Source organism: Vollenhovia emeryi, unplaced genomic scaffold (genome assembly GCF_000949405.1).
Source record: "Vollenhovia emeryi isolate VEMERY1.0 unplaced genomic scaffold, V.emery_V1.0 DF939242.1, whole genome shotgun sequence".
NCBI lineage: Eukaryota > Metazoa > Arthropoda > Insecta > Hymenoptera > Formicidae > Vollenhovia > Vollenhovia emeryi.
In genome coordinates, this window is record NW_011967124.1 from 186,460 (window position 1) to 200,707 (window position 14,248).

Genomic DNA, 14,248 nt, shown 5'->3' on the forward strand with positions numbered 1-14,248 from the left:
ATATATATATAATAAAATACTGCGAGATGCTAACGGCACTGTACAAATTCGTGTCGCGTGTGTACAGTGTTTCTATGAATAAAGAATTTCCTTTTTCGAATATACGTTATTCATCTCCCTTCAGGTACGCGAAAGGAGCGCGTATTAAAATCGCGCGGAAGGGCCTTGAGTGGTCGTAGCTCCTTTTTCAAAAGTATTTTAAAGGTATTAAAATTATTAAGTGATTGACGCTATCAGATCTCGCGCTAGGATCTGGACTTGTGTGAGTGCGAGTGCCTGATATCAAGGCGGTCGTCGAGATAAGAGATAATATGCCCACACCTCGTCGCGGTGCTCTATTATGTTAGTGATAAAGAGCGTACAAGACTGATCGCGTAACTGTACAATCGTTTGATATATAGGCTGTAATTTTTTTTCCGCTCAGTGCACATCTTTTCGGCCGTAAGCTCCTTGTTTGTTTAACATTATCGTGCACAATGTGGCCTTATTACGACGCCGAGGATTGGAGCGTCTTGCCGCCGGAACTCAACAGGAGGTGATTTGTTCGATTTATGATGTAGCAGATGGGGACGTTTATCACTCGGGTGCGATGCGTCATGTTGCATCTTCTTCCGAGGATTGATTGGCCGGGGTAGTCTGTTTTAAGAGACAATACGGAGGGAGAACGACATCAGGGGACAATTCTGTATCTTACAATATAGTGAAAATGCTAAAAGTGAACGTCTATTTTTGAGGGGACAGTTACAAAGAGACAAGGCTTTCCCGCTTACTTTTAGCATTTTCACTGTAGTGTAAGATACAGAATGGACCCCAGACTGGGCGAGCTTGCAGCTTGGAATCAATTCTTGCAACATAGTGAAAATGCTAAGTGTGAACAGCTTTGTATCACTTTTAGCATTTTCACTATAGTGTAAGATACAGAATTGACCTCAGACTTGGCGAGCTTGCGGCTTATATTCGTGTATCGCGTTGAAGGCGTTAAATTTACTTTCCTCGTGTGAGGCAGCCATGTTTGGTGCTGGAACTAGTAGAAACCTAGAAATATGTAAACTCCGGGGTAAAGAACAGCGCTGTAAATCTATCATTCTTTATCAAGTGGGTTAAATTAAGATAATACCTCGCGTCATCTCCCGATCGTGCGCGGCCCATACACGGGTCGTGTCTGCAAAAGAGAAATGCGTGAAATGGTATCATTATCAGTCGTGCAATGACACTTGTCACGGGAGACGCTGCTCCCGTCGAGCTGGATGGAGATCGCGAGAGGCGGGAGCGAACATCGATTTTCGCGAGCGAGGAGTGTCGGTGGTGAGGTCTTCTCGGCACCGCTCTCGTGGGAAGGTCAACCCCGTTTCCCCGGGTTCGTTCAAATTTCGCGGCCGACGCGGCAGTGCTGCCACGTTGACGGCGTTGATCCCCGGCCGAGGTGACTCTCGCGCGATTTTTCCCCCTCGTCGTCCTCGAGCCGAGGGCCGCGAGGTTAGAGTTCGCGGCTCGTTTCTGGGCGCGATCGCGCGTTTTTCCGGCTGAGGGTGCCCGAGGCGACGTCGGTGACGTCGTCGACGACAACGACGGCCATCTTTGAGTCCTCCCGTCAGTCCCGTCGTGGCGCACGGACACGCGAGATTCCGCGCGACGCGCGACCTGTCGACGAGGCAGACGAGAAAGAGAGGGAGAGAGTGAGAGAGAAAGAGTGAGTGCGAAAGGGCGAGAGGGCAAGAAAGGGAGAGCACGTCGTTAGGCGGCTCGGTATCGCGCGGGCGGATAGCGGAGTCAGGGTGCCAGCAGTGTGCGTGCGGGGTCCGTGTGGTTGACGACCGTGTGGGCAGGGACTTGGCGCGCGAGCGGAGCTATATTCATGGGGTTCGCGGCCGCGGACTAGCGAGCAGTCTCCGCCTTCCTGGTAAGCGTAGTCGCCGCCTGCCGCGGCTCGTCCGGACTCGGTCACGTCGAACGCGACGGCCGGTCGGCCGTTTCGGCCTCCGAGTCGCGCACCTCTCGCGGCGACTTGACGGCGGTCGCGCGGCTCTCCCGGAGCCCGCGTCCCGTTCCGCAGCCTTCGCCCCGCGTCGCCGTAATGTAAACACGCGGAGAGACGCGCGAGAGACCGTCTCCGCGGTCGGAGTCGACGAGCCCTCGACCGTCTCCGTCGCCGCCGCCTCCGCCGCCGCCGCCGCCGCCGCGTGTTTCGCGACATTCGACAATACGTCACGGCGGCGACGGAAGTCGTTGGCTCCCCCGACCAACTTCCGGACGGTGACGTTCGCGACGGACTCCTGGAGGGAGCGATGGACGCTTGACAGCCGCGGGTTAACCCTCGGCTCTCGCGCCGATCGACTCCGCGGCCGCCCCCCTTTTTTTTTTATGTAAGCCGGCCGTGTTTTGCAATACGTCGCGGCGGCCGAGATTCTAGCGCGCGGGCTTGTGACATCGCGCTCCCCGAGACGTTTCGAGACCGGGTACGTCCTTCGCGCTCCTGCCAAGCGGCGTCTAATGTGTCCGCATGTCCACAGAGCTCGCGAACCGATGCCCTATTTCAGATAGCACTTTGGAGCTGATCCCTTGCATTCCGCCTTGTCCAAGTTGCCCGCGAGTCTAATAGAGCACAATTGCGCGCTGATCGCGACACAGCTGTCACTTGGACTCGTCAACTCTCAATTAAGGTAATCCCGTATCGTGTCTCTCTCTTTTCAAGTTGCCTACAGATTGCGTTTCTTTCAAGGGTGGTCGTACACCTAAGTCGTCTCTAACAGGAAATCTGTTTCTAGGGATTTGTGAGTTCCATCTGCATTTCGTGTTTTAATTCTAATCGTGCACGCCTATGTTGATTTCAATCAAGCACACGATTGTCACGCAGCGACGAGAATGTGCCCTTCCACGAGAATTTAAATAAAGGACAGTTGTAAGGGCGGTATGCAAAGCGGACTGTTAAGAGCTATTAGAGTTTCTTGATGAAATAGGGCGGACGTCCCTACGGAAGGTTTATGACGTACCAACGTTTCAACTCTCGCATTGCGGCACGAGAGATCGACCCTATCTCTTGATGTACATTACTTGAACAATTAGAGACTTGACGTAATCTATTAATACGGTATGACACTAACACGCTCTATAATATTGTTATCGTCCTGTGCCCACTAGGAGGATAGCAGAGCTCGTGTTTTGTACTCGTCTGCGTCTTGGTTTTCGTTGTGCAGTTTGTGGCATAGGTTCGGAGCCCGAGTCGAGAAACGATGAATGCCTCAGAACATGGGTAACGCATAATCATACAGTCTCACTCGCATACGTGTACTTCCGATTCACTTTTCAACCTCGCACGGGCAGGAATGAGACGGCGAGAGGAGAGCCCTTTGTGCCGTCTTCGTCTCTGACTGTCGTAAACGTTTAAGAAGCCCTGCAACGAAATCTGTTTGTTCACTTTTTTCCCCCTATCGATCACGGAATATCTATCTTTCAATATGGATGTGATTTGACTGCGGAGACGCAGCTTCTGTTCTTTACATTTCATACTGCAAGATATCAAGTTGGTTGCAGTAAAGTAACGCGGTATAATACAAGTGTCATTGCACGATAAGTAGAAATAGGAGCGCTAACGTTCATAAAACAGCATGGGTGTGTACTTTTTCAGGTTTAACCCAGCCTTTAACATGGCCTCCATAAAGCAGGCTTTCAATGAGGCTGTGGAGAGAGGTAGGTGTATTGTTAATTTTATTGACTCACAGTAAGGCTGTAACGGCTAATCATTGGAGCGCCTGATTCCGCCTGTTTGCCATCTGAATCGCTTTGGAAAAGTGGCCAGATAAAAACTTTTCTGTTTATGTCCTAACGTACTTAAACAATGAAGCTGTTCCATATTTATGCAGTGCTTTTTACATTTTGTCACGACAGTCCATCACTCGCAGGCGGAATCGGCGGTTGCCAAAGATAACGCAAATTTATACTGATAACTTTTTCACGCTTTGAAAGTCTCGACAGTTAGGATGCCTGCGCCGACGCGGCTGAGGGATCTGATTAGACAAATTCGGGCCGCGCGAACGGCGGCGGAAGAGAGGACGGTCGTGAACAAGGAATGTGCGTACATTCGCTCGACGTTTAGGGAAGAGGACAGCGCGTGGAGATGTCGTAACATCGCCAAGTTACTGTACATTCACATGCTGGGGTTTGTGTCAAAAGTATCAGCTACCGGTGATTCGAGATTATCGAGCGAGTGGATGTTACCGAAAGGACACGTTTCAGGTACCCGGCGCATTTTGGTCAATTGGAATGTTTGAAGCTCATCGCGTCGCCCAGATTCACGGACAAGCGAATCGGTTACTTGGGGGCCATGCTGCTGCTGGACGAGCGACAGGACGTACATCTCCTGATCACGAATTGTCTGAAAAAGTAACGGTCCTTCTATTTCAAACGCTCTGCATTTTCTGTTCGCCGGGGAAGCTCTACGTCTCCCTCTTGTTCTTGTTCGTGCAGCGATCTGAACAGCACTACGCAGTTCGTCATTGGCCTGGCGCTGTGTACCCTCGGTGCGATCGCGTCCCCGGAAATGGCAAGGGATTTGGCGTCCGAGGTGGAAAGATTGATGAAGTCGCCGAACGCGTACATCCGGAAGAAAGCGGCGCTCTGCGCCTTTCGGATCATCAGGCGCGTGCCGGAGCTCATGGAGATGTTTCTGCCGGCCACCCGCAGTCTCATCACCGAGAAGAATCACGGGGTCCTCATCACCGGCGTCACCCTTATCACGGAGATGTGCGAGAACAGCGTCGACACGCTGAATCACTTCAAGAAGGTATATCCGAGATTTACTTGCTCGATACGCGGCATTAGGCTCTGGAACAGGTTTCTACGGGACGCGGTCCGGAGTCGTAAATCTACCCGTCCAAGTCGCAGTATCGCGTTACATAACCGACCTACCTAGTACGGCCGATATCAAGTTAGATAGTAGTAGAGAAATCCGCTGAAAAGATTGTCTAGTGCATAGTAGTGGACTTATTTATTAGGAATTGAAACTTGCGTTTGCTGGCAAATTTATGGCCCGTTAGTGCAACAGTGACGGAAAAGAATGCAGTCTTTCTACACGAGCACAGATACGAAATACTCCACCGGAGAAATATATTATTCATGTTACGCATTAACGCTACAGATTGTTCTTGGCGAGTCTATAAATATCAGGAGGAAAAGAGCGTCTCCTTGCACTTTATGTTAATACAATATCAAAATTTCAAACGCGTTCTTTCATTTACATTTGTAACGCTTACTCGAAATAGATTCTAAACAGCTTCGTTGATATTAACGCGCGCGAGTTTCTCTTCTATCTTTTTGTTAAATTAAAAGGAATATAATAAAGCGATCGTGCAGTGGTCTCACCTGAAATTTTAACACAAGGTTTAATACCTTCACATTTATCACGTGAGCATACGTAATACAAGCGTTGGTTTTGTCTTTCTTAGGAATGCGGCCATCGTGAGGTAATATGCATATAAAGGTTTTCCTGTATCTTTGCATGTATGTTTATTGCTCACGGACTTAATTCTTTTCTTTTACTTCGCCCGAAATAGACGTTGGAACTGTCCAAATGTGAAAACATCATCTGCTTTGCTATGCTATTTTTCAAAGATTAAAAGTCTCGAGCCATCTATCAATAATGAAAGGTTCATATTTGTAGGTGTAAAAAGTCTTTTACATGTCTATTACGAATTTTCCATCTATCGAAGTAGTATATATATTTGGAGATAATATCAACAGTAATATAATTATGTAATTGGCATGATGACATTCTTAATTACGATTGCATGTTTCTCTTAGCTCATTTGTACAAATCGTGTTACTTGTTCATCGTATATTTAACTCAATGGTCTGTAGCCAATACCAATATTTGTATAACATTGATATTTAATGATATAATTGGCAGAAAATGTCTCGTAAATAGCTAACAATCAGGCTGTTCGGACATTATTTTAAGGCGGTAGATAGCGCTTATGTGTTACTTAAAAGTGTATGTTATCCCGCAATGGCTTGTTCTGTCGATCTTCTTCCTTGTAATCAATGTTGATAATCGAGTAATTGGAAATTTACAAGGAATCCTCGGGGTTCAACGGAGGTAAATAGAGGTCTGATTTTGCAGATTGTGCCAAACCTCGTAAGAATCTTGAAGAACCTGATCCTGGCCGGATACTCGCCCGAGCACGACGTGTCCGGAGTGTCGGATCCGTTTCTTCAGGTCAAGATACTGCGTCTACTGCGTATTCTGGGCCGCAACGACGTCGATGCGTCCGAAGCCATGAACGACATTCTTGCTCAAGTCGCCACTAACACGGAAACCAGCAAAAACGTCGGTAACACGATACTCTACGAGACGGTTCTATCGATCATGGACATCAAGTCGGAGAGCGGGCTTCGAGTCTTGGCGGTCAACATACTCGGCAGATTTTTATTGAATAACGACAAGAATATCAGATACGTGGCCTTAAACACGTTATTGAAGACGGTTTATGTGGACACGAGCGCGGTGCAGAGGCATCGATCGACGATTCTAGTAAAATATTCACTTACAGATATTCTTTTTTCAAGCATGTGAAGATAAAGTTGTTCATTGGGATTAATATTCCCTCGGTGTATTTTAGGAATGCCTGAAGGACCCAGACGTATCGATCAGAAGGCGCGCGATGGAACTGAGCTTCGCGCTCGTCAATACCAACAATATCAGAAACATGATGAAGGAGTTGCTCTTGTTCTTGGAACGTGCCGACCCAGAATTCAAGGCTCAATGCAGCAGCAATATCGTCATGTCCGCGGAGAGATTCGCCCCGAACAAACGCTGGCATCTCGAAACGCTCTTCAAAGTGCTCGTCGCGGTGTGTATTTTTACCAGACCGTAACACAAGATGATATGAACGCGAGAGTTATCAATATTCAATTTCTTTTTTTTTATTTACAGGCTGGTAATTACGTACGAGACGACGTGGTAGCGTGTACAATACAATTGATTTCGGAGACACAGTCACAGCAAGGCTATGCCGTTAGCGCCTTGTGGCGCGCGTTAGAAAAGGATACATCCGACAAGCAGCCCTTGGCGCAAGTTGCCACGTGGTGCATTGGCGAGTACGGCGATCTGTTGTTGTACAGTCCACCGTTGGAAGATGCCGAGACTCCAGTCAACGTAAGTTTACTTGTAGCAACTTACTATAAAAAGACCTGGGCATTGCCGATGGAACAACTTTCTTTCTGTGTTAATCATATCTTGAGGGCCGTTTGTCAGACTTTTCCCCATAACGATTAAAAAATTTCTTAAATTTTGTTATCAGTTGACAGAGGACGAAGTCATCGATGTGTATCAGAGGCTACTCTGGAACCCGCAGAACACTGTGGTTACGAAACAGTACACCTTATTGTCTCTCACGAAATTGAGCACGAGGTTCCAGAAAGGTCACGAGTTAGTATCGCTTTCAATCATCCGTATGATATCTATAGAGGAGAGACCATATCGAAATATAATCGCAATAATATTTTGTTATTGCAGGAAAATTCGTCAGATCATAGATACGTTTGGTAGCAATTTGCATATCGAGTTACAGCAGAGAGGTATCGAGTTCTCGCAGTTGTTCCGAAAGTATGATCACCTGCGACCCGCGCTGCTTGAGAGAATGCCGCCGATGGAAACCGCGCGACCGCAGGCCAACGGTATCATTGGCATGGTGAATGGCGAGCCGGAACCGGAAGACGACAAGTCCACGATTCTGGAATCAACCACGTCTACATCCGATTCAGTAAGCGCCTTCACCATTCAATATATCTTTTTACTTGAATTGGAAACAAATGAATTTTGCAGCGTGCAAACTTAGAACAAGATCTCTAGCGGTATCTCACGCACTTCTTGTTTTGCAATTTTGCAGAGTGCACTTTTAGATTTACTTGGAACTACGGATGTAGGTGTGACGATGCCGGCGGCGACGACCAACAAAAATTCCTCGCCGAGCTCGACCGCGGCAGCGCACAACAATGACTTGTTGGATTTGCTCGGAAGTCTGGATTTGAATGCGCCCACGCCTGTCGCTCCCACGCTGCCACTTCAACCACAGGCGTCATCCACACCGATGTTCAGTCCCACCAACAATAGTAACTTCTTAGTAGATGGATTGCTCAATGCTCCGTCGGTGCAAAACGGTACGTCACGAGATCTGAAAGAACATCACGGATTGATTAGTATGAGAATCGTTATTATCATGATCGTTGTTACAGAACTACCGAGCATGGTGGTCTTGGACAAATCAGGACTCAAAATAACGTTCAAATTCGAAAGACCGCCCGATATTCCCGATCTGTTAGTCATAAATATGTTGGCTCAAAACTCCGGAAGCACCACTTTAACCGATTTTCTGTTTCAATCAGCAGTTCCTAGGGTTAGACGCATTTACAATTACATTTACGATCGCTTATCGTATATGCAAATAATGTATTTATCGCACATTTCTTGCTTGCAGACATTCCAACTACAAATGCTATCGCCGTCGAGTACTGTCATTCCGCCATCTGGTCAAGTAACTCAAGTATTGAGAGTCACAAATATGAATAGAGTCAGTTTTCAATATGTTTTCTCTATACAGAATAGTCGTTTAAGCTTTTTCACCCCTAATCAACGTTCTCTCTTTTGTTCCTTAGGCATCGTTAAGGATGAGACTGCGTATATCGTATACGGGTCCAACTGGGCCAGTTCTGGAACAGACGGAAGTCAATAACTTTCCCGTTTCGACGTCGCAGTGACAAGATGTAATACAAAATACATTTGTACATACGCCTGCCTAAAAGTAATTAATCGAAAGTGGACTAGGACGAGGATGGAAAAGCGCAGTTTTGTCTCTTCAGGAACAGTGAAACAACTTGGCAAATGGATATATCTAACACAACAAACACACACACACGCACACACACATCCGCGCGCGTTTATATTGATTAAGTAATTGAAATCCTTGTATGCGCGGCACCGACTAGGCATGACCTAAACGTTATAAGAAAGACTGGGTATGTCAAAAAGTATGAGATAATTTCGCGTGCGATCTGTTCGCTATACTCTGAAAACTCATTCGCAATGAAAAATGAAGTATTAATTCTCTTCCGCGCGTATGTTTAAGGCTGTCGCGAGTAATGTGATATTAACGTCGCGGTCTTTCAAAAATTACGTTTTGTATCATTTACTGTCGTCTATCGTTCTCGCGTAGCTTGATTACGATGAGAGTGCAAGTGCTTCGTTCTCGTAACGTGCCACACGCGTGTGGAAAACGAAGGAAGAGAGAAGAGAGATGTAAATATTTTTTCTAACCGAAACACGCGGAGGAAATCAGGGAGATATCGTACTCCGATCGGATTGCATTCCCGCTGTTTTACGACTACTAATTTAGCGCGTAATTTTTCCTCGCGTAAGCTAAATGAGAAATGGAAAAGAGGCGTAGGGAAGGACGAGACAACAGAAACACATCACACGCAACTCGAGAACAATAGAACGTGAGAAAGCCCGGAAGGATCGGAGGGAGGTTCCGTCACCGAAAGTGCTCTGTCGCTGCCCCAAAAAGTTATCTATGAGAAGACACTTAACTCTCGCTGTAACAAAAAAAAATCGATCTTTTCTACCGCTGTATTTGTAAGATATCGCGGACGACTCGCGAATGATCGTCTTGTAAATATTAGATAATCACAGTGTGACGTACAGAGGCGTGGAAATCCTTATGCGATAGAAGAAATTTGAAGCAAAAAGGAACACACGCGAGATGTGGGACTCTTTACATGTGTATATGATAGAACTGTTGATTCAATAACGCGAATACGATAATATCTACGTTTCCGTCTTCAAGAGAGAGAGATATATCATTTTTTGGGGGAAAGATGTACACGGACACAACACACATACCCTCATACACAACGCCTACGGTGCATGAGTGTGTTACATGCATAGCGCGAGTACACACACACAGTTTCGAATTCGTATTCAGAATACAGAGTAACATTGGAGGGCTGAATTCTGATTGTCATGTTATATCTGTAGCGCGTATGTGTGCATGTTGAATCTTGCATTGTGCGAGAAATATCGGGGTTCCGTAAGCGGTCCAATAAAATCTCTTTGTCGCGCCCGAATGATTGATTCGCGCCTGACGTCAGTGATGTTTCGCTATACTGTATAATTTTGTCGAATTGACTTTAACGCGAGAATTACGATGTAAAGCAGGATCGGCAACTTCGCTTATCATGCGGCTGCGAAATTGTTTAAAAAGATATAAAAAAAAGCGAGACAGTGTTTCGATTTTGTATCTGCGAACTGTGATCATCTGGTTCGTTTTTACCAAGTCGCAACATACAACAGAATAATTGCATATATATGTCGACAATAGCCTACCTTTTAAGTTGCAGTAAACACTAACGTAAAATTAACAGCGAAGTAACGATGTATTTACTATCTAACTTCGGGATTCTAATTTTACTTTCTATTTACCATTTGATTTGAATTATTTACAGTCTCAGAGATATCACTTGTGTGTATATATATATGTCTAATAGTGAAGGAAGAAAACTCGCTCATTTAACATAATGTTCGTACAATTTTATACTTACTTTGTCGAAGTTTCACATCTGCCGGTGACGAGCGACAAACGTAAGCCCTATAATAGGTACAAGTTAGGAAAAAATGATACGCTGAGAACAATAGAATGCTAGCGAAACCAGGTTTCCAGACATCTATTTTCTCTCTGGACTGTTTCTATGAATTAAGGTGTAAAACACGCTGATGTACTTAATTATTTAATTCGCTCCGATGTAACGTTATGCGACGTGGATGTAGATGTATGTACATACCATAAGGATTCATCTCAAGAGCGCCGTTCCGACACGTTTCTTCGAGTCGTACCGTTTCCTTCTCTGATTTCTAACCGGGATATCTTACGTATAACTTCTCGATTAGGTTTACAATTGATTCAGTATATAACTATGCATTTTAGCTCCGTCCCTTATATGTTACGCGAGATACGAGGGCGCGCACGCGCGCGAGGTATAGGAATATATAAAATAGAACAGGTGGGTGTGCGTTTCTCTGAGTGGCCTTGTCCTTAAAGTCTCTGACACAGCGCGTCAGCCCTTCAATGGGGGGTATTGCTCTGCCTACTTGTTCTGAATATTACATATTAGTTTTATAAACATACCTATAAATATATAAATACATACATGAGGATATTGATTAACGATAAAAATGCTGTATATATATACTTTCTAGCGAATCAAGGTGTGAAAATAAAATGTATTTTTATTCCACTAGCCTTTTCAAATCGGACATTCGTATAGTCGTGAAGAAACCGAACACTAGTTTATTCTTCTCCATCTTAAACGATGACGAGCCAAGAAATTCTAATCGCATGTGTTGAACTGTTAAAGTAATCGCTCCATCGATTTCGACTTTAAACGGAGGATACATGTCTTTATTACAAATACACATTTCATAGCAGATTTATCACACACATTATATTGGATCTTATTATTTCTGTTGAGGATCACAAGACGCGTTGCTCCCGACGTGGTTGAACAGACGGTCCTTAATAATTTGCGCCATTAAACCATGAATAACTTCGATGGTGGTCTTACAACTATCCCTGGTCGCCTTTATGAGTTTTTCCACTGTGCTGCGATCATGAGGATCCGTACCGCCTAAGACGAATCCTCTACCCAAAGCCGATTCCGAGTGTTCCAATTTATCCGACAAGTCGAATATCTGGCCGGTGGTGTAGTCCGCGTTCGTCAACAGGCTAGACGAGCTCAACGTATTCACCCAGTATTTATTCCACAATGAGTCGAGCAGTCGTCTATCCAATGCGGACTTGAAGTAGGACACCTCCAGGGAGTAATATTGCTTGCAATGAACACCAAAGTCCTCGATCTTGTTCAGCGGTATCGTCTGGTATTCTGACGGCTCCTCGTTAGCAGGCTTATATCCCTAAAAATACGATTGAAATCATTCAAAAATGATTTATATAAATGGTATCGTCGAGTAACCGTGTAACTGAGACACACATGTATCTCTAATGTCCCTCCTCTCTGGAATAATGGCTCAATTTCAATTTTTTCCAAGACCCGAGACGTACCTTGGGATAAGTTCTGAATGCACCGAGACAGACTTTGCCTGCGGAGATGGTTCTCACAGGATCGATGACAATTGCGACAAATGGCTCTTGAAAATTTTGATTGAGCATCTGGGTGGATACGTCAATCCCGGACAACCAGCAACCATATCCAGGATGACTGTGGTACCACCCGATGGCGTTTTCTAACCTACCGACCTGAAGAAAGAATTATTACGAGATTATTATCATACATTTACCGAATTTTTGTTACAAAATGTGTACACGTACCTGCTTGGCTGCTTCTATGTACGCAGTCATGTACTCGTAAGCTTGAGCTTGAGCGTTTACTCTAGTTTCGGTTCCCTCGACTGGCAACGCAAAGGAATCCATCACGATCATCGTGTTCGCCGCCACTTTACCGAGCAAGAGGCCCATCACCTCCAGCGTCCCACCGGATCGCGCGTGCATAACCATTTTTAACAGGGCTAGCGCAGATATCTTTATGTCCTTGAAGAAGTGGGGGCTGCGGATAAAAGAAAACGATTACGGCCGATGCACCTCGTTGCTATCAATATCACGCTCTGAAGCGAGAGAGAAACACAGTAGGATTAGAGAGCCTGTAATCAGAGACATAAGAGTTGGTCAAATTCCTGCGAGTGAGAGTGAAACATAGGCAATTTGACCAAGTCTTACGGCCAGTCTCTGATTACAGGCTCTCTCTCCGATGGTATATGGTTCTCGCGCGTATACAGTGGCACTATCCGTACTCTTTCTCCCATGGTTTGGCAGTTAATATATCCTGTTGCTCCTTCCTGTCGTATCTATAAATCTCGTCCATGGTACTGATGGTTTCGACGCAGTTGTTGAGCTCCCATGTCTTCTGGGCGGTGCTACTCTGGTCAGAGGACGGGCCAGCCATTCTGCCGAGAGAGGAACGTTAACGATAATTAGGGAGAGGTAAACAACGATAACAGGAGTTCCGAGGCACGCGTTCCACTTGGCGCGGCAACTGTGAGCCATACAAATTATCGACTACAAGATCGAACGGCTTTAAACATGTAAATAAGAGATCGCGATAAGTAGTTTGTTAAATCTGACAAGCCACTAAGGTCACAGTCGGTACGTTTCCCCGGTAAACATCTCTTTTTTTTCGTCGCCACGAGGTTAAGCGCGTAGCGAAACATCCGATTGTTAGCCATCGGTGGGATTACCGTAAAGCAAGATGTACCAACTGGACGCTGATCAATTACACTTCTCGATCTCAACTACGATCCGCCGATCACTTAGACATAACTTAGCAAATGGTGATTATTACTCGCTGCTTTGTCTCAGTCCTCTCACCCAACCATATAAATACACACAATGAGCTTAGACGACGGTATGGACGGTATATCGATATCTCGAGTACGCGTGGTATCGATACTGCTTCTGCAACAACACATCCGCGTCCGACAGGGGCTGCGATCAAGCAGGTTTTTTTTAAAGAAATTTTCCCATTGGACCATCTGCGACACCCCGACATCCGACAGTAACATACGACCAATTGTATAACAGGCCTAATAATTAATAATTAATCTAAGTAACAATTAATTAATCAGACGTCGAACACATGCGAGTTGTCTGTCGTTTGAAGTTGTCGCAAGCTGACTGTCGCTGTCGGATCGAGATATGGGGCGCGATTCTTGAATTCATTCGAAGGAGAAACGTACGTATACCAAGTTCCTGCTCTTACAGAAAAGTCAATTGCAAGACGATTGGCTATTCGCATGGTTTTTAACCAATCGATTTTCAATTTTTCTGTGAGGGCACAATTTTCGAATACGTTCTTCTTCCTGCAAATTCAAGAATCGAGCCCCTGGTCATGTCCCATCTTTGTGCGTGGTCTACAATGCGAGTCGCAGAGTCGTAGTCGTAAGAATAATCGACTGCGATTGGTCAATTTCGTCAGACACATAAGAATTGACCAATCGACTTTACGACTTCTATGTAGACGAGGCTTTACCGATCTAAGACTACGACTGTATACATAAACGTGTTTAATTGTAAGCCATAGGGTCAATTACCGTGGACAAAATTATTATACCAGCCGACAGCGAGCGCCGACCAATCGGTGTTTGACTCAGCGCCGCGTTCATTGGCTGGCGCGCTGATGGTGGGCAGCC

At 45.6% G+C, this 14,248-nt stretch overlaps 2 protein-coding genes across 15 annotated transcripts; one reads left to right on the plus strand and one right to left on the minus strand.

Moving 5' to 3' along the window:
* The first annotated feature begins 252 nt into the window (after positions 1-252).
* Positions 253-11,488, plus strand: LOC105560083 (AP-1 complex subunit gamma-1). 12 transcript variants are annotated; one of them, XM_012008863.1, is made up of 16 exons: positions 517-535; positions 3,139-3,250; positions 3,626-3,687; positions 3,964-4,156; positions 4,234-4,380; positions 4,465-4,780; positions 5,442-5,459; positions 6,116-6,526; positions 6,615-6,845; positions 6,929-7,150; positions 7,296-7,423; positions 7,511-7,757; positions 7,884-8,154; positions 8,230-8,390; positions 8,472-8,564; positions 8,650-11,488. In XM_012008863.1, exons 2-16 carry the CDS (start codon positions 3,231-3,233, stop codon positions 8,749-8,751), a joined length of 2,622 nt encoding a protein of 873 aa, XP_011864253.1. In that variant the 5' UTR covers positions 517-535; positions 3,139-3,230; the 3' UTR covers positions 8,752-11,488. The 12 variants fall into 12 exon arrangements, with proteins under 12 accessions (XP_011864247.1, XP_011864249.1, XP_011864248.1 ...); XM_012008862.1 differs by lacking the exon at positions 517-535 and adding an exon at positions 1,698-1,900; XM_012008866.1 differs by lacking the exon at positions 517-535 and adding an exon at positions 1,698-1,900 and having other exon boundaries at positions 3,973-4,156.
* On the minus strand, positions 11,419-14,239 carry LOC105560082 (COP9 signalosome complex subunit 5). 3 transcript variants are annotated; one of them, XM_012008856.1, is made up of 5 exons: positions 14,150-14,239; positions 12,854-13,006; positions 12,375-12,609; positions 12,108-12,302; positions 11,419-11,959 (listed from the first exon to the last, which is right to left on the minus strand). In XM_012008856.1, the coding sequence occupies exons 2-5, from the start codon at positions 13,003-13,005 to the stop codon at positions 11,504-11,506; spliced, it is 1,038 nt and encodes a 345-aa protein (XP_011864246.1). In that variant the 5' UTR covers position 13,006; positions 14,150-14,239; the 3' UTR covers positions 11,419-11,503. The 3 variants fall into 3 exon arrangements, with proteins under 3 accessions (XP_011864246.1, XP_011864245.1, XP_011864244.1); XM_012008855.1 differs by lacking the exon at positions 14,150-14,239 and adding an exon at positions 13,402-13,504; XM_012008854.1 differs by lacking the exon at positions 14,150-14,239 and adding an exon at positions 13,298-13,504.
* Positions 14,240-14,248: the final 9 nt, after the last annotated feature.